Source organism: Monodelphis domestica, chromosome 2 (assembly GCF_027887165.1).
Source record: "Monodelphis domestica isolate mMonDom1 chromosome 2, mMonDom1.pri, whole genome shotgun sequence".
Lineage (NCBI taxonomy): Eukaryota > Metazoa > Chordata > Mammalia > Didelphimorphia > Didelphidae > Monodelphis > Monodelphis domestica.
Genome location: NC_077228.1, coordinates 527,986,522 through 528,011,858, shown reverse-complemented (window position 1 = coordinate 528,011,858; position 25,337 = coordinate 527,986,522). Strand labels below are relative to the sequence as shown.

Genomic DNA, 25,337 nt, shown 5'->3' with positions numbered 1-25,337 from the left:
AACAATGCACAGAGAATGAAGTTTACCCTTTTTGATGCCTGCTGGCTCTGCCAAGCTCCTTCATTGTGACTCATCTAAGGTCAGAATTCATTGGTATTATTGACAAAGAATACATTACATTGTCCTCTCCCGATCTTAAATATCTAATTTCTCTGGGCCAAAAGAACTAACAAACATCGACACGATCAATCCTGGAGCTGATGGATTTGGAGGTGACTCATTTTCTTCACTCTTGCTTTAAGAGCTACATGCAAAATCTTAAAAAGTCCAGTGCAACTGCAGAGCCTTTTGCTGGCCATGCTATATTCCTGCCACTGTCTGTAATTAGAACCATCTTGATTTTCATGCGGCACCCACTCTTAAATCTGACAATTAAGAAGGTATATCTTTGACTTCCACGACTTCCTGATTTAGATATCAAAATCATTTGGCTCATGAAAAGGCAACCAGGTGTAGTCCTGGGGTCTACACGGTGGGGGCTCTACCTGGGGCAAGACTCCAAAGGTATGTGTTCAACCAGTTGGGGAATGGGAAGATGGGGGCATACCACCCTCCCCAAAAGCGACTTCCAACACTCACACCTCCCCCTTCACCTGTAACAGCTCAACTGTCCCCGATTCCTCTCCTTCTGCCCAAACCCCTCTCTTTTCTGTCAGGTATTTGCCTCTCAAGTCAATTATAGCCTAACCCTAACCCAGAAACTCACAATAGCAATGGTGCTGGTACTGCTGGGAAAATCGACCTCACTCCCTGCCCCCTACCCCTGCCACATTACCAGGAAAAAAAATAGTTTTATATGAATATGGCTACCTGGTCAAAAAAGTCTGGAGACTAATGGCATAGTGGATAGAACTAGCTGCCAAGTTTCCAAGACTTGAGTTTGAGTTCCATTTCTGATACACTGGCTTGGCTAGGTGACCCTGGACAAGTCATTTAACCCGAGTGCCTTAAGCAATTCTCTAAGACTAAATGATAAAAAAAAAATGGTGACTTGCACTGGTGGGAGTTTCCTTATCCAGGAATTCCCCACATCAATGAAAATCACAGGGCAGCCCATACCATATCCCTAGGCTTGTGAAAGGCGAAACTAATTATGACTAACCCGCACGTTTTCTGTGTCCTTGTCCTAGTTCAAAACACTACAAGGCAGGCAGTATATCTGGAGCCATCATTAGATTAAACCTTGATATAGGCCATGAGCTCAATAATCAGCCCTTGAATAATGGAAGCAGTTGGCTAATCCTTAGTATGCCCCATGCCAAGAAAGCCAAGGGCTGGCATCGTCCACGGTCTCCCCAGCTCCCTCTTCCCTTCCCATCAATGCACCTTTTCTTCATCAAATGAAGCCATTAGATTTATCTGACAGGAACACCCATTCATTCTTGGGGAATCTTTATTCTAGTGGCCCATCAGCCATCTACGGGTTTATGTGGTCACACACTTGCTTTCACTGCTTTATGAGCCCTTCAGATAGCTGGAGGTCCGCAGGGGCCTCTCTTCCGTCCTTGGCTGTTTCCATTGTAACAGGAGCTCTGAAAGCCAGAATTCATTCATACCCAGAAGGCCAGGGGAAGGAGGAGGCACTAAAAAGCAAACCATCCCAGACAGGTCTCCCAATCTTCATTTCCTTCAATGGTGGCAGCCTTTTGGAATAAGGGAAAGGACCAGACAGTGTCGGAGCAAAGGATTGCTTTCATGTGGGGTGGGGTGGGGTGGGGGAGACATTCCTTAAACTCTTTTAGGACGTACTTTAAGGAACCCATTGCTTAGAAGCAGAGAGACCTTTTAAAAGGACAATGAGCAAATTCTGGCCTCAGTTCTTCCTGTTGGACCTCATGTAGGCCTTTTGATCGCTAATTTGTGTTGTGTTCTTCCCCTCATCAGCCTCAGTTACCAGACCAGGCTAGAGGCTTCGCCACTTGGGTTACTACAAGCAAGCCACGAGACTTTTCTGAGCCTTGGTTTCCCCTTCTGTCAAATAAATGTTATCATGCTTAAAATACACAGCGAGTTGTCCCCCATTTTGCAGGTCCCGAGACCCTACGACTAGAGCATGGAGTCCACCCTGAGACTCGGAGATGTGAGCGATTTGGATTCTCATTCTAGAGCTAGAAGGACCCCTGAGGTCATCCAGTGCAGGTCCTCACTTGATAGATGAGCCAACAGCCAAGAGTTTAATGACTTGCCCAGGGTCCCAGAGGCCCTAAGTAGCAGTGCTGGGATTCAAACCCGGGTCCTCTGGCTCTCTCTGGGCTGTCACGCTGCTTCTCAGGGGGAGGATCCCCTCTGAGTCTCCTGCCTGCGGACCCAATGACCTGGGATGCCGTAGGGCCGCTCTGCACGTTCTCGAGAGGAATTACTCGTCTGTAGGGTGGTTTCTGTGGCGGCCACGAAGAGGAAGGGGTTGCCAGCTCACCAGCGTCCGGTGTCGAGGGCCTATTTGGCTCCTCCCAAGATGCCCCCCACAGGCCCCCCCAGGCCCCCAGGGCACAGCCCCTCCCTTCGTGAATGGGTCCCGGCAGGAAAGGTGGCTGAAGCGGATGCTGGGGGAAAGAAAGAGGCCGCTGGAGAGACGGGGGACTGAAAGCAAACGTCTTTATTGTACACAGTACAGAATGTAATGCAGCTTGGCAGGATGCAAACAGCCCTGCTCAGGGAAAGGCTTCCAAAGAGCTCCCGGATTCAACCCTTTCTTTCTGCCCAGGAGACTTTCTACACACTGGAAAGGGACGAAAGCCGTCCAGGAGGGCGACGGGGCGGGGACAGGCGCCCCCAGGCCTGGCGGCAGGGCAGGGCGGGACGGGAGGAGGCCACAAACTTGACCAACAGCATCCAGCCGCCCAGCTAAGCCCAAGCCAGGAAGAGTACGCAGGAAGGAGGAAAAGCCCTATACAGCATTTACAAGGAGAGTGTTGAGCCAGCTTTTGGGAGGGGAATAAAATGTGCGTATATGTAGACTAGTGTAGGTGAGAGCTATAATTACACTGAAGCGGATGACAGCGCGGCGGCGCTCCGTAGGCCAAGGTCACGGTTCAACGGAGAGGGCGCAGCAGCTCCACACAGAGGAAACGCCCTCCGAGCCCCGCCCCGCCCGGTCCGTCCCGCTCCTCGCCAGGCCTGGCGCGCCTCAGAGCCCGGCGGGTGGGTGACCGCGGACGAAGAAAGAGAAGGGAGCGGAACCAGGCATCGCCCGCGGGTCTACGCAGGGCCGATAGACCAGGGAGGAGGCGGCGGCGGCCGTGGCCGAGGCTCCCACGCCGGCCGGGCTACGTACAGGCTCCCCGGAGTGTCGGTGAACGAACGACACACACGAGAGCATCCACGCGGCCCGTCGGCTTCCAGAGGGTCCCACCGGGGCGTCGGGGGCAGAAAGCGGAAAGCAGACGCCGATGGGCTTCGGGCCCGGCTGCAGGGACGTCCTGAGCAAAGCCCTTTCCGAGCTGCAGCATATCCGCACGGCCCGGCTCCGGGACAGCATTTTTGCTTCAGATACCAAAACTACAAAACCCAGTTTTCAGAAACTGCTTTGCCAACCCCCCCCCCCACGCCCCCACTTCAAATCAAAAGCAAAACCAAACACTGTCAAGGGTGCTGATCACCCTTCTAAGAGAAAAGCCGTCCACACGGGCGGAGGAGGGCGGAGGAGCTTGTGGGGAGAGCTGGGGAGAACTCTAAAGGGGCCAACACCGTCCGCGCCCAAGGGCCCGGCCCGCACCTCCGAAACCCGGCGGGGGCTCCAAGGCCTCCGTGGAGCCGGGTGCTTTCTTTGTCTATTCAGTTTGTGCAAACTGGGGCCATCAGAATGGAAGGCGGGCAGGGACGCGTCTCTACGGAGGCCGAGCGATGGCCAGACGTTCTCCTGGCCCAGGCTCGGCGGCTCCCCCCACGGTCCCCCCGACGTCCTCGCCCTCGGCAGCCCTCCTCGTGCTCCTCTCTCCCTGGCCAGGGTCCTTCGAGAGCGCCAGGCCCACCAGGGGGCTCCGGGGCAAGCTTGGGGAATGGCGGAAAACAAAAAACACCCCCAACCAATAATCATCATCAAAGAGAATCATGTGCCTGGACGGGAACCGCTAAGCTAGCACGCGCGCCGCCGCCCGCCGCTCAGTACGCGAAGCCTTCGGCGTAGGGCAGGCCGGGGCAGCGCTCCATGTCCAGCAGGTAGGCGGGGTTGTCCTCGAAGTGGGTCAGGGGGAGGGTCTCCTCCTCGGCCAGCGGGCAGTCGGCCTCGGCCTTCAGGAAGGGGCGCTGATTGTCTGGGAAGGCCATGGAGAAGAGGGCGTCCGGATCGCAGACGAACTTGTACACGTACCGCTCGCCGGCCACCTGGGGGAAGAAGCACGCGCTGTCGGGAGGCCCCCACGGACGGAGGGCACGCGGGGGCCCTCGCACCACCCGCCCCCCTCTGCTCACGAGGAGCCCCTTTTCCTTCCTTTGCCTGCCTCTGGGGGACCTGGCGGGGGCGTTCTGGGAACGTGCCGGCGACAGCCTGACAAAGTGCGTCTGTCCAGAAGGGAGGGGACGCGGCTCGTGGCTCGGCGCCCGTCTGAAGCGCTCTGAAGGGCCACAGCCCAGCACTGCGCTCAGCGTTCCCACCGAGGCCTCCCCAAAGCAAAGAGCAGGGCCAGGTGGGGTGCCCCGAGCCGCCGGGGCTCTGATGGGAGGAGCAGAGACCCTCGGGACGGCCGCCCTCTGGACCCAGAGCCCACTGGCCTGGCAGGCCGGCACCTTCGAGGAGACAAAGCCCGCCTGAGGCGTGCGGACAGGGGCCCTCGGGGCAGCTGTGTGGACACGAAGCCGTCCGGCCACCTTCTCTACCTGAAGAACGGCAAGACTAAACCTCAGGGCGCGGGAACTGGCCGGCTCCGACAGCCACCCGACCCCAGAACCGTCGCGTCACTCCCGTCTGCAGCGGCCTGATTTGGGGTCTTTAATACATTCTCACGTGCTGTCCGGCCACTCAGGGGACTTCACGGGGTCCTTCAAGGCCTGCTCCCGGCTAAGAGCTTCAAATAGCCTTCCGATGGCTGCGCGTTTGGTCCCAGCCAAGGGAGCCGCGGCCACGCAGGCCTCGCCACGCCACAGAGATCGTCTCTGCTCCAATCCCTACCGTGCCCAGAAGACGCTGGGCTTTCCAGTTTATCCGAGCCTTGCTGGCTCCTGGGAGCCGGGCCCTGGGCTGAGTACAAAAGTCCTCCCTCCTCTCCCTCGTCTCCCGGGTCACGGAGGCCATTTTCCCTGCGCCCCTGCGTCCCCCCAAGCCTCCGGGGTGCCACGGTCCGAGCACCAGCCAGGCCCCTACCTTCTGCATGATGCCCTTCTCATAGTAATAGCGCAGAGAGCGGCTCAGCTTGTCATAGTTCATCGCGGGTCGGTTCTTCTGGATGCCCCACCGTCGAGCCACCTGGAAAGAGAAGAAGGCAGAGTGTGACGGACGACCCGGCACGGAGGCCGTCCCACCTGCTGCACAGCTGGCCCCGGCACTGGGGCCTGGAGGAAAGGCGGCCGCGGGCCCTTTAAGACGGCGGGGGCTCGGCCGGCACCCTCCTGCTCCTCCACGGATGAATTATTGACCAGCGCCCAGAGCCCATTAGCACGCTGCCCGTAAGTGCTGTGGTTTCTGTAGCCGTCAATAAGGAATAATTAGAACGGTCATCCCTGAAACATTAGAAACACACTAGTGAGTTGCTAATGGGCTCAGAGAACAAAAGTTCAATCCTAACAAGATTGGAGAGCGGTTGGAAGACACTGACGGATTGCAGCTCCCCCGTGAAGAGCCATCAGATGGTCGGAGGCTGCTGCCGTCCAATCCGGCGCTCCCGGGGGACCTCCGGAATGGCCCCGAACGCGTGGAGCACCATTATCCAGCTAATGAAAGATTAACAGGGCTGAAGTGCATTCAATCCCAGCCAGGCCACCTGAGGCCCAACGACGGAAAGAGCCATCATCCGAGGCCTGGGCGTGCCAGCGGACTCCAACGGCCAGGAAGCATCTCCAACGGCCAGGAAGCATCTCCAACGGCCAGGAAGCATCTCCAACGGCCAGGAAGCATCTCCAACGGCCAGGAAGCATCTCCAACGGCCAGGAAGCATCTCCAACGGCCAGGAAGCATTCGCAGCCACGCCGAGGAGGAGGCGGCGCACGGAGAGACCCTGAAAGCCCGGCGCCCTTCAGCATTCTGGCTTTTTCTTAAAAGGATCCCCTCGTGGAATTCCGGAGAATAAACCAGGCCCCAGCCGTCCCCGGCAGAGCTCTTCAAGGCAGGCTGGCCAGGAGTTATTGCTGTCTTTGGAAACATTTCCCACACAAAGTCATTGCGGACTGACTGGTTGGAAACCTTTGTTGCTTTTGAAAACTCAGTGTCAGATAAGCTGTAGCGGGCAGGGAGGTCGCCGGAGGGAATGAAGCCCTCACCCTCTACTCTGAGCTCTTGCTATGGACAGCTCTAAGGCCCGGGGGGGGGGGGGGGGGGGGGGGAACAAAGACTAAACCAAAGCAGTCCTTGGGCTCCAGACACCTGCCTTCTACTGGGGGAGAGAAGAAACCAGGTGTAAAAGCGAGAATGTCCCCATTCCTTGTCAGAAATGAAAATGAACTGTTAATAGCGCACTGGAAATACTCAATGGCTAAGAAAAATGTCCATCTACGTCCATTTGGTGCCCGTGTCGCCACCATATGTGTAAAAGAAGCAGTATCAGAGTTCGAATGGAACTGTGTTTTTTTTTTTAAACCCTCACCCTCCATCTTGGAATCAATCCTGGGTATTGGTTCTAAGGCAGAAGAGCAGTAAGGGCTAGGCAATGGGGGTCAAGTGACTTGCCCAGGGTCACACAGCTGGGAAGTGTCTGAGGCCACATTTGAACCCAGGACCTCCCATCTCTAGGCCTGGCTCTGTATCCACTGAGCCACCTAGCTTCCCTCTCAAATGAAACATTTCTTGAGAAACGTTGGTCTTCCATCTTGAATTTGTGCCTTGATTCAATTTATTTTTTAGATATGGAAGAGGCAAGGGCACCAAATAGACATGAAGGCACTGTCCAAGGTGCTGGGGCCAGAGATATATATATTTTTTCCCCTCTAACACTTAACATTTTAGAATCAATATTAAGTATCACTTCAAAGAGATACTTAAAGAAGAGCAGTAAGGGCTAAGCAATGGGGATTAAGTGACTTGTCTAGGGTCACACAGCTAGGAAGTATCTAAAGCCAGATTTGAATCCAGCATCTTCCACCCCTGGCCTGGCTCTCTATCCACTGAGCCACCTAGCTGCTCTCACAGAGATTTAAATGACATTTTCAGAATTCAGAGAAGCAATTTAATTTTTGCTGAAGAAAAAGCAGTCCTCTAATTTTGGCTTTAATCATCTGCCACGCCCTGTGTTGTCCATCTCTGGTATGAATTTAGCACAAAGGTCAAGTGGTCAAACAGCTTTAAAAAATAGGAAAACCTCAAAATACTCTAGAAAAACAATTCCCTCATTACACGGATGGCTCCACCAGCCAATGAACAAGGGGGCCTGCACCACTGTGGCACTACTTTCCTTCCTGCTTACAGCCTCCCATCAGTCTTCTGTGAGGCCTCTTCCCTGGCCGCGGCCACCAGGGTGGTCATGTCGGTTCTCTCTTCAAGTCTCATCACACGCTTTTCAGATGATTCCAACACCAGCTTCCTAGGCAGGCTGCTCGCGCCCTCCACGTGTCACGCCGGCATCCCGAGAGGCTCCTCCTCGGGGCGCTGGCCACTAGAGGACCACTCTCTGGTCAAGGCAAACCAGGAAGAAGAGGAGATACAAATAAGAAAACCTCAACCCGGAGGGCAGAGGGACAGTGACCAGCAGGCAGCTCTCCCGTCCCTCTCCCTGGACATCCTGGAGGGTCGCTGCCCGCCCCGGCTCTGGCCCTCACGATGCCTGGGAAAGGGAAGGGCAGCCCGGGGCGAGCTCTCACTGGCGTTCCTCACAGACGTAGAGCTCTGGGGGGAGCTCCCATGGGTGGATGCTGTATCTCCAGTAGCTCCGGTCGCTATAGTGACGAGTCCTTGCTCAGCACCTCCTCGTGCTTGGCTTCACCCTCCAGACTGCTTCCGAGATGTCTCCGTACAGTCAATCCAAGGTGTTCCTTCCAGGTTCCGGGACTTGGCAGCATCTGGGGCTCCCACCCCCCAGGACACGGAGATTTGAGGGAGCCGCTGAGCGGCTCAGGGAGAGAGCCAGGGCTCGGGTTCCAATCTGTCCTCAGACATGGTCTAGCTGTGCGACCCTGGGCAAGCCACTAAGTCCAGCTCTCGTGGCTCTTCAGCCTTCGATAGCGCCTCAGGTGGCCTCGCTTAGTGGAAGAAGCTGAAGGAGCTCTCGGAGCCCGGCGCTCTCCCCACAGCCCCCCGGGAGGCCCACTCCGCTTCTGGATCTCTCTCCACCAGAACCGTGATCCATTCTGGGTACTGACCAGGGACGGGACTCGCGTCATCACCCCTCTGGCTCCGGGGCTGGCCTGGATCTTGATGGAGGCAGCAGGATGCTCTCTCGTGACAAGGGACGTGAGGAGAACCCAAGCGTCCCTCTTGTCCGGTCCCCAACAGGACTCGATTTCGCTTCCCAAGAACCCACTTTCGCATCTCTTACAATGACGGGCCAAACACGATTCACGTTGGTCCATCCAATGTGCACGCCTGGGAGTCGTCCCTCGAGGGACTTGGGCTCATTTCCGCGGCTCTCCAGTGTGTGCTCTGTGCTGCACGGAGACCGTCCCCCAACGTGCCTAAGGCCTCTGGCCATGCCGTCCCTCCCCAGAAGGTCCTTCTCTGCATTCCTTCTTGGACAGCGGAGCCCCATCTTAAAAGCCAAACTCACAGCGCCTCTTCCATGAAGCCTTCCCTGAACCCAACAGTCAAGGTGTCCCCCTTGTGCCTCATTAAGGAAGCTGCCCTATGGTCTGAGTCTTCCTTCACTCTTTTGTTTTTTAAACTCTCATCTTCTGTCTTAGACTCAATACTATGAATTGGTTCCAAGGCAGAAGAGCACTAAGGGCTAGGCAATGGGGGTCAAGTGACTTGCCCAGGGTCACACAGCTGGGAAGTGTCTGAGGCCAGATTTGAACCCAAGGCTCGGTGTGGTTCTCCATCCACTGAGCTACCCAGCTGCCCCCTCCCAAGTCTTCTTTACTCTTAAGGCTCATCAGCTCGCTCTAAGCTCCATGAAGTCAGGGATTCTATTTTACCACCATTTTGTAGCTCTCCAAGCGCCTAACAGCATCCTACAGGCAGCAGGTGCTCCGTGTTTGCCGAGTTGAATTCATTCGCACGCCAGATTTTGCTATTAATGTGCTAAAACTGTGTTAACTTTCCACCGTTCGAGCATATTCTAGGAAACGGTGATTTTTTTACGCTTCGGGCCACACAGCCCAAAAATATAACAGAGAACACGTCAGCTTCTTGTGCCCGATAGTTCGGTTTCCTTCTTCCTTCTCTTCTTCTCCCAGACTTTTCTATATGTCAGAACAACTGGAAGAAAAACGCCAGCTTTTCTAGAGGGTGCTGGATCCAGGCTCTGGATTCATGGAACCCTCAGGAAGGGGGCGCAGCGATGCAAGCCCCTTCCCTGCTCACGAGGAGCCCGGAGTCTATTCTGGGGGGCCAGAGGACATGGGAGTGGCTCCAGGCGGAGGCCTTTGCGGCTGGCGTCTTAGTAAACAAGGGAAAGTCGCGGGCTGTTTACCACGCAGCGCTGGGATCGCTGCGAAGCAGACCCAGGCCACCAAGCACACCAGAGAGGGGCTGAGCCTGGGTGGTCAGGCGGGGGCAGAGTTCGCAGGGGCTCAGACCCAAGCCACCCCCCGGCTCACTGTCGTGGCCTCAGGAGGGGGCCACTGCGGAAGAGGGCTTCCTCAAAGCCTTTGGGGCAGTGATCCAAAGAACCCTCCGAGATCTCTGGGGTCAGGCACTGAGTTCAACTGGGAAGGGCAGGAGGGGCTGAACAGGGTCCCAGCCTGGCCCAAATGCAGAGAGAACAGGAAGCTAGAATCAAGCCAATAATCAGCCTGCTTGGCTGGCTGAGTCCTACCTCTTCTGGCTCAATCAGCTTGAACTCCATCCCTCTGCCTGTCCAGGCAATGAAGTGGGCATTGGCAGGGTCATCGAGGAGGGTCACGAGAAACTGCCACAGCTGGAGGGAGCCCCGTCTCTGGTAAGGGGGCCCTTCCCGATACATGGTGGGCTCCTGCTTGACTTTGCCTGCTTGGACAAAGACATTAATGGAACTCTGCAATTCCAAGGTTTTAAGGCAATGGGGGGGAGGGGGGTCATGAACTTGTTTGGCCCCCCTCCCTCTGTCATTCAGGTGGGGCTAACTTACCCTCCAGCCTTTCCGGTACAACACATGTGTCATCAAAGTATAATCGAGGATCTTTTTCACATGAAAAACCTGGTGAGATTTAGAGAAAAAAGAAACAAAACATTTTGTTTTTACCGATCTCTCCTTATTTCTGCATTAAACCCTTGGTTTTGAAGACTAAAATAAGAGGAAACAATCTCCTGATATGATATTACTGTATCGAGGCCCAGATACTGATTTGTTTTGTTTTTGTTTTTTAACCCTTACCTTCTGGTCTTAGAATTGATATTAGGTATCAGTTCCAAGGCAGAAGAAGGGCGAGGCAAGAGGTTAAGTGACTTGCCCAGGGTCACACAGCTAGGAAGTATCTGAGGTCACATTTGAACCCAGGAGCTCCTGTCTCTAGGCCTGGCTTTCAATCACTGAGCCACCCAGCTGCCCCCTCCTTTTGAGGGTTTTCTAATGACTTTTGCCTTCATGTTCTGAAAGAGCTGATTTAGCAACAGTTGCCAAATGGAATCCGCCTCCGCTATCAGAGTGGTAGAGCTTGTGGGGAGATAGGAGCTAACCACACATTTCCTTACACCACCACTCAAACACTTCAAACTGGGCTGTCTCGGAAAAGCGCGATTCCTGTCCATCGGCCTGCCTGGAGTCAGCTGACACAAACCCATGCCCTGCTCTCCTCTTGCTTGGCAAACGCTCATTTCCATCTTCCTTAGAACTTCCCATAAAGGAACCAGAGTTTAAGGAACATTTTAAAAAACAAATCTTGTGCATGGAATTTGTCAAACAAAATGTTTTCCCAAGACAGCCCAAGAATGAGATTGTTGAAAAAAAAAAACCCAGGAAAAAACCACCAAAATAGCGCAAGGCCCGGAGAAAAACACTTGTGAACAAATCGGAATGAGTTCAAGAGGTCCCGGGCAGGATCAATGAGCTGCCAGTCACGGCTCTCTCTAAAGAGAAACAGAGAAGAAATAGAAAGGCTTTCCAAGACAGGCAGGAAATTGTGGAGAACAAGGAAGAGGCTGAGGAGAAGAGCTGGCGTGCCGGGGCTTTGGCATTCCTGTTAGGATCCTGAAGGGGCTGTCTAACCTCCCCCACCATTCCCAGGTCACACCAGAGGCACAGGAATGCAAAGGACGTTCCAGCTCCAGTTCCATGGCATGAGAAACGCTCTCCCCTGTGAAGACTGTGACTGTCCCCTACATGCTCAAACACCAAGCACTGGTGACTTTCTCACACCGCTAAGTGTCAGAAGTAGTGGGAGAGTGCTGGAAACCTTTCTGACTCCAAGCCTTACCTTCCATCCCTTCTGACAAGATCAGTGACTTAAAAAAAAAGGTTGGAGAGCACCTCCAACAGCACCCACTGCCTCATGGACCATCTGCCCCGAGGGGAGGGAAGGGAACACCCATGCAGCAGAAAATGTGGCGGCTCCCTCTTTTTGTGCAATTAGCACAGTCTGATTAAAGTAGCACCACCTCAGGAAGACGCAAGATGTGAAACGGAGAGGAATTGGAATATGGTGTTACCAACATCCTGCCTAAAAAAATAAAGGTCATTGAAGCATGTTTTAAAAAAAAATTGACAGCTAGTTGGCTCAATGGATAGAGAGCCGGATCTAGCTAGAGGCAGCAGGTGCTGGGTTCAGATGTGGCCATAGACACTTCCTAGCTGTGTGACCCTGGGCAAGTCACTTAACTCCCATTGCCTAGCCCTCACCATCCTTCCACCCTGGAACTAAGGCACAGCATTGATTCTGAGAGGGAAGGGAAAAGTTTAAAAAACAGAGAGGGGGCAAAAGAACCAAAGCAAGTCTTAAAAGAAGGCCAGCCAAGCAGGAGGGTTTGAATTTATTATCTAATAAAAAAGAAAAGTCAACTAACTAACTGTGCGTAAAAGACTTGTAGTTTCATGTACAACTGTTTTTCTGCTCTATTAGAATATGGAGATGTCCAGTCTGTTGCGTGAATAAGTTCAGAATAAAATTTCTTTTAAAAAGACTAAAGAAGTACAGTGAAGAGGGGGAAAAGAAGCGTGGCTCTCCTTTAAGAAAAATAAACATTTGAAGAATGTCCCTAAAGCTGTTCCATCCAGAGGTTCGGATCTCTTTCTTGTTAGCATAAGCCATTTGAAACTCTCTTCTCTTTCTCGCCCATCTACTTAGTACCACTGAGAGGAATTTTAACATTTTTTCAAAGGGGGGTTGGGAGGTAGGGAGAAACGCAGATGGCATGACCCGAGAACAAGAAGACGATCGGAAAGGTGGAAAGATCTTTGCAGCGAGATCTGGTCTACTGGATTCAGAGCTCCAAAACAGAGTAACCCACTAAGGAGGCAGTAAGAAGTTTCCTGAACTTCTTAAGTCCTCGAAATACAGGATCGACCCCTGAAATGAAAAGTCCAGAGTTCACAGGACTATGGTTTCCCTGTGGCTCTCTATCTTGAATGTCCATCTCCTGCCCCCCCCTTTATACAAAACAAAATGAGACTCCCTCTCCTCCCCCTCAATCTTCTCAGATCAGAAGGTCTCTGTTCTACATTTATATTAGCATGAACAAAAGCCTCTCTTAAGGCAGTTCCTGGGGTGTTTATAGAACTCAGATCTTGAGGGACGGGAAAGGCCACTGCACAATTGTTTTAAGGGACAGAAATGGAGGAAGTTAGGTCTCTGGAAATAGAACATAAATCTAGCTTCCCTTTCTCCACCCTTCCCATAATAAAAAATGCCAATAAATCTACAAAATCCTCCCTCCTGAGGACAAGTACCTAGAAATCCTTGGGGGTGAAGCTGCCATTAAAAATTATTGTTACACTGTTTTTTTGTAAGAGAATAATCATATAAAGCCAAAACCCCAAATGAAACTAAAGTGAAAAATTGTAGTTTTTGATCTGCATTCTGACTTCAGCAGTTCTTTCTCTGGAGATGGACAGCATTGTCATAAGTGCCTCAGAATTGTCCTGGATCATCATATTGCTGAGAGTAGCCAAATCTAGGACACGGATCATTCTACACTATTGTTGCTAACTATGTACAACATTCTCCTGGTTCTGCTTATTTCACTGCATCAGTTCATGTAGGTCTTTTCAGCTCTTTCTGAAATCATCCCGTTCATCACTTCTTACACAGCATAATTGTATTCCATCACCCTCATTTTGTTCAGCCATTCCCCAATTGATGGACGTCCCTTCAATTTCCAATTCTTTGCCATCACAAAAAGAGCAGCTCTAAATATTTTTGTACAAGTAGGTCCTTTCCCCCTTTTAATTATCTCTCTGGGATACAGACCCAGGAGTGGTATTACTGGATCAACGGGTATGCCTTATTTTAAAACCCTTTGGCCACAATTCCAAATTGTCCTCCAGGATGGTGGGATCAGTTCACAACTCCACCAACAATGCATCAGTATCCTAATTTTGTCACATCCCCTTCAACATTTATCACTTCCTTTTCCTGTCATATTGGCCAATCTGATGGGTGAGAGGTGGTACCTTAGAGTTGTTTTAATTTGCATTTCTCTTATCAAGAGGGATCTAGAAGATTTTTTCAGAAGCTGCCATTTTTGATCTCTAAATAGGGCCACTCCTGTTGGGGTATGGATTATCTTTAAAGACACTGATAGAGATTTATTCAAGTATATGGAGGTATAGAAGTTAGGTGACAATAGAATAACTAATTCTTTAAGTCTAAAAGCTGAAAGAAAACACCCACACACAACTGGCCTCAAAGCCTTTCATCATCCTGAACATCTTCCTCATCTTTCTCTGGAGACTGCAGCTTTCTTGATGTCCCTCCTAGATGATGATGCCCAGAAACAAACTAAACAACCCTGGCATGGTCTTTCTAGGGTTCGATATGGCAGATCCTCTCTTCCACTTCCTTGCTCTTGGAAACCCAGGCACAAGGTGCTACATTTGAATTGTTTTTTGTATCAGGTTCTGGAGTCAAGTTCTGAGCTTGAAGTCCACTAAAGCCTCCAGATCTTTTTCAAACAAATTACTCGTTAACCATGAGGCTACCATTTTGTACTTATGATGAAATAGCTTCTTTAAAAGTTGATCCTAGGTGGCTCAGTAGATAGAGAGCCAGGCCTAGAAATGGGAGGTCCAGGGTTCAAATTTGTCCTTAAACACATCCTAGTTGTGTGACCCTGGACGAGTCACTTAACCCCAATTGCTTAGTCTTTGCCTCTCTTACACGGTGGAACTGATACTTCGTATCAATTCTAGGACAAGAGGTAAGGAATTGTAAAAAATAATTTAAAAACAACAATTAATCCCTCTTGAATTTCATCTTCTTTGAGGCTGCCCAATGCTTGAGCCTGTAAAGATCCATCTGGATTTTGTCACTGGCTTTGCTCTTATCTCTCCCTCCCAGCTCCGTCATCTTCAAATGTGCCAAACACGCCAAAGGATGCTTTACCCACCGCATCGGGGCGAAGGCTGAACAGCCCAGGGCCAGCCGGCCGGACGCTTGGACCATCCAAGCCTGTTCTTTGAGTGGGCATCCCACCACCTCCAGATGCCCAAGACTCTCCATTTCCTCTGAGTCTCATGAGGTCCTCCGTCCCAGGCTTTGCTCAAACTCCCATCTGTACCGCTGCCTCGGGAGGACCCACCCGCTTGGGAACCTTTGATGGCGGCGCTTTCCCGGGGGTTCATGTACACACACGGGCGGGCACTGAGGCCCTCAACACTGCACTAAAACTTTGGGGACACCCTGTCGACACAGCAAGTGTTGCAGAGCTTTCAGTGCTCTTATTTTTGTCATCCAAGGCCGCAGGTAGAGCCGAATGACACCTTCTCTCCAACATCTGTTCCTCGCCACTAATGCTGTGCTTCAGCTCTGAAAGCCGCTCCTCGGGACCCGACTGGGAGAGTCCATGGCCACACTCCGAAGGGTGCAGCCCGCTTAAATTAGCAGCTTATTTTAGGGCCCTTTTCCTTCCCCCAAGACCAAAACACGCCCCGCACAGCGAGGAAAAGGAGTCTAAATTAAGCGGGAGGCACGGCTTCCTGGCCTCCTCGGAGGTTTCGGGCCTCTGAAACATCTGGCAGCCGAAACGTCAGTTAAATCTGCATTAGCCGGCGCTGCCTGTGGACAGGAAGGAGTTTGGGGAGGAAGCGAAATAGTCAAGAGAAGCATTAAAGGGGTTGGGGCGGCGCCCAGGAGGGGATGGTATCGCCCAGATCCACTGATCGCAGATGCAATCGCAGAGCCTCCGTTCTCTAACTGCTTCTCGCGCGCCGTCCAAGGACGGGAAAACCGCGCCGGGCTCAGGGAAGGCAGGCGCTTAGGTCGGCTTCTCAGAACTCGCCTGACTTCCGAAGTCTGTGGGGGGGATGGAAGTGGGTGAGGGGAAGGCAGCGCCGATCAGGCTGTGTGCAGGGAGCGGCCCAACGCCCCCCCCAACACCATCTCCAGCCCGCAGTCTTCCCCCCCAACCCCCCCATGGGGCAGTTATCGACGCCTCAGCACCAGCCTGGGCCAGGCCAGACGCTCGCTCAAACGACGTCTGGGGCTGCCACCTACCCCGGACCCTGGTGAGAAGAGCAGCCCCCCGCCCCACCCCCCTGAGGCCAATTCTACGGAAAGGGGGCTAAGCGAGAAGGCACAAAGAGGGGCGCTGACTGGGAGGATCCTCTTGCCCCAGAGCTGGCTTTGCCGGTGGGGGCAGGGCTGAGAGGCTTCCAGCGGCCAAGGCGCCCTCCCATGGGCTTGATGGGGGCTCGGAGCGGTCGGGGAAGGCAGCCTTCCCCCGCGTGGAGGGGAGGCCGGAGGGCCCACACTCGCAATTTCAGGCCCTTCGGAGAGTAAAGCAGGTGACGGGCAGCCTGACGGGGTTTTCAGCCCTGAGCCCTCGGTGCGAGCATGGATGCTCCCCACCGGCACCACCGATCCTAAGACGAAGGAGGCTCCGCGATCGGGGTCGAGGGACTTGCTCGGGGTCACAGAGCTAGGAAATGGGTCTGAAGGAAGTGAAGAGGGAGGGCAGGACCCCGAGGCTCCGCCCACCGAGCCCGGACCCTCCCCACAGCGAGGAGACGTCCAAGCGAGCCCCATCTCCTCCCCGACACGCTCTGCACGGCTTCCTCTGGGCCTGCAGCCCTCTCACAGGAACGGCGAGCTAGCGGGCCGATCCGTTTTCTGTTACCGTTACCCAGCGTGGCCGGCCGAGGACAAATCTAAGTGGGCATCATTCAGGAACTCCCTGCAGGCCGGCCTTTGTGTGCCTCAAACCCTTCACGAGACGCTCCCCACTGAAGGGAGCCGCACAGAAAGAAGCGACAGTCCTCCCTCCCACCCGTGTCCCGAGTCCTCCCCGACACTTCCTGGGGGCATCCGAAGGCCATCCCGGCGCATCCCTGATCGGGAGGCCCAACACCAGGCGGGCCTCCGAGCAGGTTCCATCTCATTCAACGTGGCGCAAACGTATGAAGGATCCGCCATACGCCCGGCCCAGGGACAGGCGACAGAGGCCCGAGGACAGGGAGCGGGCACTCCCCGGCCCAGCGTGCCTACTGTGCCAGGACCGGCCTGGCGACTAGAGAAGTTGGCCGCCCTGAGCTAAAGAGAGGAGGCTGGGCTGGGGAATGAGATCAGGCCCTTGAACTAGGGAAGGTTCCTCTTCATTCAAGAGGAGACAGACAAACGGGGTTCCCATCTGACCTCCCCATGCCCAAGCCAAGCCTTAGAAGCCCCCTTTGTGCTTCTTGTGGCTACGAAACCCGCTTCCAGACCCGTGAGGTAACCACAGCTTAGCGTGTGGCAGGGAATGCTAGCCTTTAACACGGACAATTCCAGGCTGACTTGGCCTCAAGCACAAAGGCGAACTCCTTACCATCGTGGCTGCTGGAGAAGTAACCTCCTCTCAGGTAGGATGACTGGCAGTTAGGCACTTCTGAAAGCAAAGCACAAAACAGGGTCAGTCGTGCTGCGCCATCGCAACGTGCCTTGGCCACCAGAAATCCCCTGGCACAGGAGGGGGGCGGCTCGGGGAGCTAGCCACTGGGCATCCAGCTCCTCTGCACAGGCGCAGGCCTTTTCAGGCCCACGGCGCATGAAGAGTCACTCAGATGCCTTCGCAGATGGGCTCAAGATGGCAGGGCGGAGAATCTAAGAGCCGACGCCCCTTACATGGCACCGTGCCAAAGACTACACCCTGGGCATCAGGGGCAATCCTGGGGGCACCAAAGGTCAAGCCAAGGACCCCAAGAACGCCGGCAGGGGCACGTTTGTTCTACAACTTGTGGAAATGCTGACGTTGTAGTCGTGCCTCCCATCCTTAGAAGCGGCTGATAGGAAGAGAAAGAAGCCGCCTTCCAAGGCCCAGCGACTCCTTAGAGGCTGCTGGGACGGCTGGGGAAGGCCAGAAGCTCCAGAGGTGGCCCATCTGCTCCATTTTACTGGCGATGTTCACATTCAGAGGTCAGAGTATTTTTAGACCTAAAGAGATTAGGAGATTTAAAGACGGGCCTAAAGCGAGCAGGCTTGGGAGATCTGTAGGGCTTGGCAAGGCCGTTTCAGCCATCTTCTAAGGGTATTCACGGGGACCGAAAGCACACTCGAGTGCCTTCTTCTGTGGCTGTCTCCTGGCCACATCATCCACCGGGAACAAGGGCGGAGTGCATCTGCGCACGTGTGTGTGCAAACCCCGCCTTCCCGCTCGCTGAGCCACAAAAATAGGGCTCGGATCGGAGTAACGTGGACATCTTGCTTTAAACCGTCTAAAAATCCATTTAAGAAACAAGACAGCTAAAAACAGGCTTCCGAGGTCCCCAGAGGAGCACAACCACTGGGTCACACGAGCTCCGAGGAAAAGCACCGGAGGATTGGAGGAGAATGGCCACGGAACCCAGCGAGGGAGGTCCCAGCCGGGGGCGTGGGGGCGTTTCTGGCCTGAAGCCCCTTCTTCAGCCCCTCGACGACGTGCCTGCACTTAGAAGGATGGTGGAGAGTTCTAGATTGCCTTTCATAAGAGCGCTGAAGTGCGAAACGGGCCCCGGCCCACTGCCTGGGTGGCAAAGCAGAAGTTGGTCTGTAGAGACTAAAAGACACATTTCTGCTCCCCCTTTGCTTAAGAGCCCCCTTCATGCCACTTGCCCGAAGGGGGGCACTGGCTCATTTTCAAACATGGCCTGGGTCGGGCTCTAAAATGCTCGTTTAATGCACCCCAACAGCGATCTTCCCACCGCCTCCCCGCGCCACCTTTCGGAGGCCTGGGGCGGAGTGTTTCCTGGGAGAGCCGGCACAGACGAGCTCTGAATGGCGGGTCCCTCTCAGAACCTTCTCATTAGAGAAGGGACACGGATGCCCCCCAGGCCGAACTTCTTGTGTGAAGTTCTCCGGAGACTCTCCGGGGTGGCAGGACGGAGGCTCCAGGCAACCATGACAGGGCAGCACAAGAGGGAGGTGCTAACGGAGCTTGTATCTGGGAACAGGCTGTCTCCGGGGGACCGGCGGGAAGGCCCTGCAGGGACCCTGCGAGCTGTCCCTCCGTTCCCTCTGCCCGTCTGACTGTCACCCAAGCCGCCAGGGGGCGGGAGGAGGGACGGAGCAGCAGGAGCGGGAAGGAGGCTGCTGCGTGAAGAGGCCTGGCTTAAACCTGCCGTCTGAATGGAGACGCGGGGCTCTAGAGCGTTGCCCAAGTCCTTGGCAATGCCCAGGAGTAGTTCTTAGTTGGTGCTTCCCATCTAGCAGGGAGGCCGAAGGGGGACTCGTGTCCTGTGGGGGACATGCTCCAAAGGAGGACCTGTGGGGGACATCCTCCAAAGGGGGACTCGTGTCCTGTGGGGGACATCCTCCAAAGGGGGACCTGTGGGGGACATCCTCCAAAGGGGGACCTGTGGGGGACATGCTCCAAAGGGGGACTCGTGTCCTGTGGGGGACATGCTCCAAAGGAGGACCTGTGGGGGACATCCTCCAAAGGGGGACTCGTGTCCTGTGGGGGACATCCTCCAAAGGGGGACCTGTGGGGGACATCCTCCAAAGGGGGACCTGTGGGGGACATGCTCCAAAGGGGGACTCGTGTCCTGTGGGGGACATGCTCCAAAGGGGGACTCGTGTCCTGTGGGGGACATGCTCCAAAGGGGGACTCGTGTCCTGTGGGGGACACCCCAGACCATCTCTGACCTGCCCCTCGAAACCCTCCTGAACTGTCTCCCTCAGAGAGGGCACGAGGCCTTCCCGAGGCCTTGTCTTGGGGCAGCTGGGTAGCCCCGGGGGCACCCACCTGAATCGATGCAGTAGTCCCTGGGCTCCTGCTTGATGCCCATGGGGGACTGGTAGCCGTGCGCCGGCACTCCGGGGATGCCTGGCACGCCGTGCTCGTACAGGGGGTCGGGATACTCCTGCTTGAAGCCCTGGGGCGGCGGGGGAGCCGCCGGCACGATGGGCTCCGACATCTGGCGGTGGTAGCCGGGGCGGCCGTCGCCGGGAGGGAAGGGGTGGCAGGGCTCGGACAGCTGTCTCTGAAACCTGCGGGAGAAGGAAGTTGGGGCTTTGTGGAGCGCCAATAAAAGGTCGCTTTGCTTTACGGAGCTCCACCGAAAGGCCGGCCACGGGGGAGAGGAGAGCAGCCACCGGAGAGCCTGCAGGGGACCCGGGAGCAGCCTCTCTCCTTCACGGGCCTGCCACGCGCCCATCCCCCCCCCCACCCCCCCTGGGGCCCAGGACACAGAGGCAGAAGACGTCTGGACAAGCTCCGCCCGGGCAACCTCTCAGCTTCCCAATGGCCATCTGTACGGACACACGGACTAAGGAGCCAAAACCCGGACACTGAGGGTGAGGAGGAGCCGGGGACAGTGATCTGGAGGATACGGACACGACCATTTTGAACAAGGCTTAAGCAACAGAAGATGGAGCACGGTGGATGGAGAGGGGAGGTCCTGGGTTCCAATCTGGATGTGTGACCCTGGACAAGTCACTTCACCCCCTCCCCCCCCAGCCCTTACCACTCTTCTGCCCTGGAACCCGTACACAGTACTGATTCTAAGAAGGAAGGGAAGGCTCTAACCACCACCACCAAAGCACCCCCCCCAAAGGGTCCCCTGAGAATGTCCCACATTTCAGAAGGAAAGCTGTTCAGTGAACTGAATCAAATCCATCTAATTATCCGCAGCAGCTGGTGAGGCATTGTGAAGTAGGAAGACTCGAGTTCAAATCTGGCCTCAGGTAGTTACTAGCTTTGGTCGCGGTGAAGAACAAGAGAGAGAGAGTGTTTGGTAAAAACAACATCAATCCAGCACTCGTGGGTGCCTGGCGGAGGGGCAGAGTGCTGGGCCTGGCTAGAGACTAGCTAGCTGTGTGACCCTGCGAGAGTCCCGTATCCGTGTCTGCCTCAGTTTCCATGTCTGTAAAATGAGCCGGAGAAGGACATGACAGGCCGCTTGGGTTATCTTTGCCAACAAGACCCCAAATGGGGTCACGACCAAATGGCTGAACAAGGACAAATCCGTGCCCGGCACATCCTGGGGCTCTCATCGGCTCCTTATTTCCTTTTCAATGTTTTAAAAGAATTGAGAGGAGGCAGTGAGGAAGCTCAGAATCCTGGGTTCAAGTCTGTGTGACCCTGGGCGGGTCACTTTACCCCCACGGCCCGGCTCTTACTGCTCTTCTGCCTTAGAACAAATGCTCGGTATCGACTAAGACGGAAGACGAGGTTCAAAGCTCAGCCCTCGGGTTCGCGTGGGGAGCCAGGCTGGGCCAGCCAGGAGGCTGTGACTTCACTGAACGCGCCCTTTCCGGACAGCCGTGCAGGGCAGAAGGGCCGGTGGTGTGTCCGAGCGTGCACCTAAGGCAGCACCAACAAGCAGCCGCCGGCACAAACGGCGTCACTTTAGACGACGGACGAGGAGACCGAGAGGTGGCTGAGGTGCGCCAGACGGCAAAGCTCGCTACAGGAGGCCTCGCGGCCCCGTCTCCAGAGCCGTTTCCATCTACGGACACGTCTCTGGCCTCGGAGGACACCACCCGCATGTCTGACGGGGAGTGCGGACGGGCCCAGGGACTCGGAGGGGATTTGTGAAGAGGGCAGGAGGGGGAGGGAAGGAGGGGCTCCTCCCTAGGCCTATTTTTAGGCCGTTCCCCAAGCCTGCACCACTCGGTTCCTCCCCAAGCCCCCAGCCCTGAAGGCAGCTTCTCTCCATCAGTCGCTCTGGATGGCACCAAGATGGCCCCGGGCCGCTGCAGCCTGTAACCGGAGTCTCTGCAGCTGACGGGCTGGGATTACTCTACTTCCGCCGTGTCCGTCTTCCCTTCCAGAAGGAAACCCGAGAGCCGGGGTGCGGCCCATTCAAGAAGAGGCCCTTTCGGACGGCTGCCCGCCAGAAATCCCTGACCGGCCCGCGAAGGCCTCTTCACGCCGGCCCAGAAGCTTCAGGCTGGGCCACTGAGGAGAGAAGGGCGAAGGGCTCTGCCCAAGGAAGGGGAAATCGAAGGGCTGCCAGGAGCTCCGACGGGAGACTTTCTTATTTGTACAAAGGAGGGAGCCAGCTCCATTCCGGCCCCCCTTACGTCCGGCAGACTGGCTGTCCCCTGACCTCTGGCTGAACCCCCCCCCATCCCACGAAGGGTCTCTGAATGCGTCCTGGACACAACACAAGCAGGGTGCCCCGTCTGCTCCTGCTGTTGGTAAGAAAGTCCTTCTCTCCCCCAGAGCCCCAGCAGAGCTCGGACCACTGGCCAGGCCCGGCTTGAGCAAGTCAAGATGAAGGCTCTCTCGGTGCCCGTTTATTTAAGGAACTGGCTATTTATCTGTCAGCTTTATATGGGCCGTTCCTCCAAAGCGCTCGCCCACGCCACTGACATTTGGTTTACATTATGAAGCCGCCAGATGCTTTTTCTGCATTTCCTTTACTCTTAGGGCTGCCAACACACACAGTAAACACAATGCTTACAGCAGAAATGAAGGAAGCTGGATTCGATGAAACTGGGAGCGGGACACAGAACTGCCCCGGGAGGCCACCAGGCCCACCGGCCAGTCCCAAGATGAGCATTAAGTTGGGCAAAAAACACGCCATTTAATTCTTTCATTGGGGCCCAAAGTGCCAAATTCAGAAGCGTGGCGAAAATACAGCCACCTTCAAGGAAATGGAAGGAAAAGGAAGCGTATCATCAATATGCTAATGGCAATTAGACAAGAGGGATCGAAATGATCAGCGTGGAAGAGGTCAACTACATCCGTCCCAAAAAAGGCCCAGAAGAGACGGCAAGTTTGTTCTGGTCATCCAAGACTTCCAATCAAGGGTTATTCTTCTCCTGCATGATGACTAAGAGATAAGCCATTGCCCAGCTCCGATCTGAACGCCAAGATCGCTTCTGCACAGCCTGCCAACCCCGCCTCGCTCGCCTTTTGCCGTTCCATAAAATATTAAAGGTCTGCAAAGAGAACATCCTCTTAAGGCTTAAGAAATGTTTAATCGATTTCGATAGCTCCAACACGAGAGAGAGCAGCAAGGTGATCAAGAGCGTAGATATGCTGGCACGTATTTGAAGGCTTGGGCATACGACGTGCCTACTGACAAGATGGAATAGCAAGAGAAAGACCAGGATTTGTTTAAGTTACACGCGCGTGCGAACGCACACACGCACACACGCACGCACGCAACAAATCCTGAACCTTGGAGAAATAGAAATGTGAAACTTCTAAGAGCTGTGAGGCAAATTTAAACTCCTGAAAAGGAAGCCTTCTCATCCTTTCAAGGCATCAGTACAAAATGCCAGCAGTTTTCTGCAGGGGAAATGAAATCACTTTTGAAAAAATTTTGAAAATTTAAATCGGATTTGAAGAAAAGTTTGAAGATACGTTGAATCCCAGACGTTTGCACAGAACGAGTATTTGAGACGGTATATCTGTGAAGGCTTCACAAAAGGTCCTGAGCCATATGAATTTTGGGGTGCTCCCTATATATGGTTTCTCTAAAGATTACTTTTTGCTGACTCTTTATCCATTATTTTTATAGCCACATGAACCAAATCACCAGAGTATATTTAAAAAGAAGATATGCCAAATGGGCGTCTAAAGAGCTAGGCAGCGGCAGCACAGTGGATAAAGTACCAGACTTCAAGGGGGAGAATGTGGGTTCAAATCTTGCCTCAGACACTTCCTAGCTATGGGACCCTTGATAAATCAATTAAGTCTGATTGCCATGAACTAATTAATGCACTTCTGTCTTAAAATTGATAATTAAGAATTGATTCTAAGGGGGCAGCTGGGTAGCTCAGTGGATGGAGAGCCAGGCCTAGAGACGGGAGGTCCTAGGTTCAAATCTGGCCTCAGACACTTCCCAGCTGTGTGACCCTGGGCAAGTCACTTGACCCCCATTGCCTAGCCCTGACCACTCTTCTGCCTTGGAGCCAATACACAGTATTAACTCCAAGACGGAAGGTGAGGGTTTTAAAAAAAAAAAGATTGATTCTAAGACAGAAGGTAAGAGTTTTAAAAACCCACCAAAGTACTACTCCAAGTTTAGAACAGCAGGGACAATGGAATGTTCCACTTTTCCACAAGAAGGTTGAAATTAAATTTGAAGGCATCAGTTCTGGGTAAAGGCGTGGTACCGGGTGTAGGTACAGTATCTTAGAAATTGAAGTCTGCCCCTATGAAAATGGGACAGTTCAGTGGGCAAGTATGGCTTTTGTTGATGGAATGAGGAATTGAGTATTGGGCAAGAAAAGGAGAAGAATCATTTTTTGATCAGAAAAGAAATTTTGCCACCAAATTCTACTTTATATTCAGAATATTTTCATTAAAAACTTCATAACTGCCTTCAAGATGACAGATCATAATGGTAATGAACCGTGGGGTATGGGACTGGGCCAAAAACACATAGCCACCATGTAGTTGGAGAGCCTGCCATAGAACTTGAGAGTGGAATGTTTCCTATAGGATCATAAGGTCACAGAGCTAGAGGTAGAAAATTCAGAGGCCATCTAGGCCATTCCTCTGACTTTACAGATGAAGAAACCAAGGCCCCCAAGAGATTAAATGACTTGTCCAAGGTCACACAGATGTTAAGTGGAATGCCATAATTTGAACTCGGGTCCCCTAACTCTATATCCATCATACTTTCCACTGTATTATTATTTTCCATAAACCCCCTGAAAGCAGGGGCTACAAGTTTTTGTTTTGTTTCCTTACTGCCTACCCACAATGCCTTGCATGCTGTAAACAGTTAACAAATATCTGATGAACTTAACTGTTTGTGAATAAAACATTTGGGTTTTATTGTCAGAATTACATATTTTTTGACAGCTAAGGGGATTTTACTCTCTTTGTAGATGTCACTGTATCTCTAAGTCTTGAGATTGTAAAGCTTTAGAGCAAGGTTTCACCAGTTTGAAATCTAATGTGAGAAGAAAAACAAATCTGTCATGAGAGCAGGCCACAAAGTGGGCAGGAATGAAGCTAAACTGTGAAACAAGAAAGGCCCGAGGTGGGGGGGGCCATTTATAAATTGGAGGACGGTTTGTATAAGAAAATGGAGTGTTCAGAACGCAGTGTTCTCCAGCCCAGGAGCCCAATAAATGCCTGGTGCTCGGCGACCTGTACAGTTAAAGTAACGAGGACCAGACTGTGGAGGACCTGAACCCTGAACTCAAGAACCGGTCCTTGATTTGGTAGGCAATGGGACCAATGGGATGGTTTTGAGCAGGAAAGATGGTGTCTTAGGAAGAGCAGCCCCGCAGTGGTGTGCAGACCAATGAACTCATTGAAAGAAAAACAGAAGGCTGAGAGCTGAGCCTTGGGGGTGTGCCCACAGTGAGCGATGGGGGAGGAAGAAGGAGAGCCAAAGGACACAGAGCAGTAACCAGAGAAGGTAAGAGGAGAACCAGGACAGTGTAATGTTCCGGATGCAAAGAGGGAAGAGAATTTCAGATTGGATGGCAGAGTCAGCAATGTCAGAGCAAAGAGAACGAGGACTAAGAAAAGGCCATTGAAAGCAGCTTCTGAGTGGCCTTATCTAGAGCAAAGTCAATAGAATGGTGAAGGTCAGGAGCCAGAC

At 53.6% G+C, this 25,337-nt stretch overlaps 1 protein-coding gene across 7 annotated transcripts in view; it reads right to left on the bottom strand.

Moving 5' to 3' along the window:
* Positions 1 to 2,578: 2,578 nt before the first annotated feature.
* Positions 2,579 to 25,337, bottom strand: part of ETV5 (ETS variant transcription factor 5) — a 55,907-nt gene continuing 33,148 nt past the window's right edge. For 3 of the 7 annotated variants that reach the window (XM_016429361.2, XM_016429358.2, XM_016429359.2), the window contains exons 8-13: positions 19,565 to 19,809; positions 17,174 to 17,233; positions 10,347 to 10,415; positions 10,056 to 10,228; positions 5,300 to 5,401; positions 2,579 to 4,323 (exon numbers count right to left, since the gene is read on the bottom strand). In XM_016429361.2, the coding sequence (XP_016284847.2) occupies positions 4,102 to 4,323; positions 5,300 to 5,401; positions 10,056 to 10,228; positions 10,347 to 10,415; positions 17,174 to 17,233; positions 19,565 to 19,809 (871 nt within the window). In that variant the 3' untranslated portion in view covers positions 2,579 to 4,101. The remainder of the gene's footprint in view (positions 4,324 to 5,299; positions 5,402 to 10,055; positions 10,229 to 10,346; positions 10,416 to 17,173; positions 17,234 to 19,564; positions 19,810 to 25,337) is intronic. The other 4 variants (XM_007485934.3, XM_056819863.1, XM_056819862.1 and 1 more) reach the window with 3 other exon arrangements.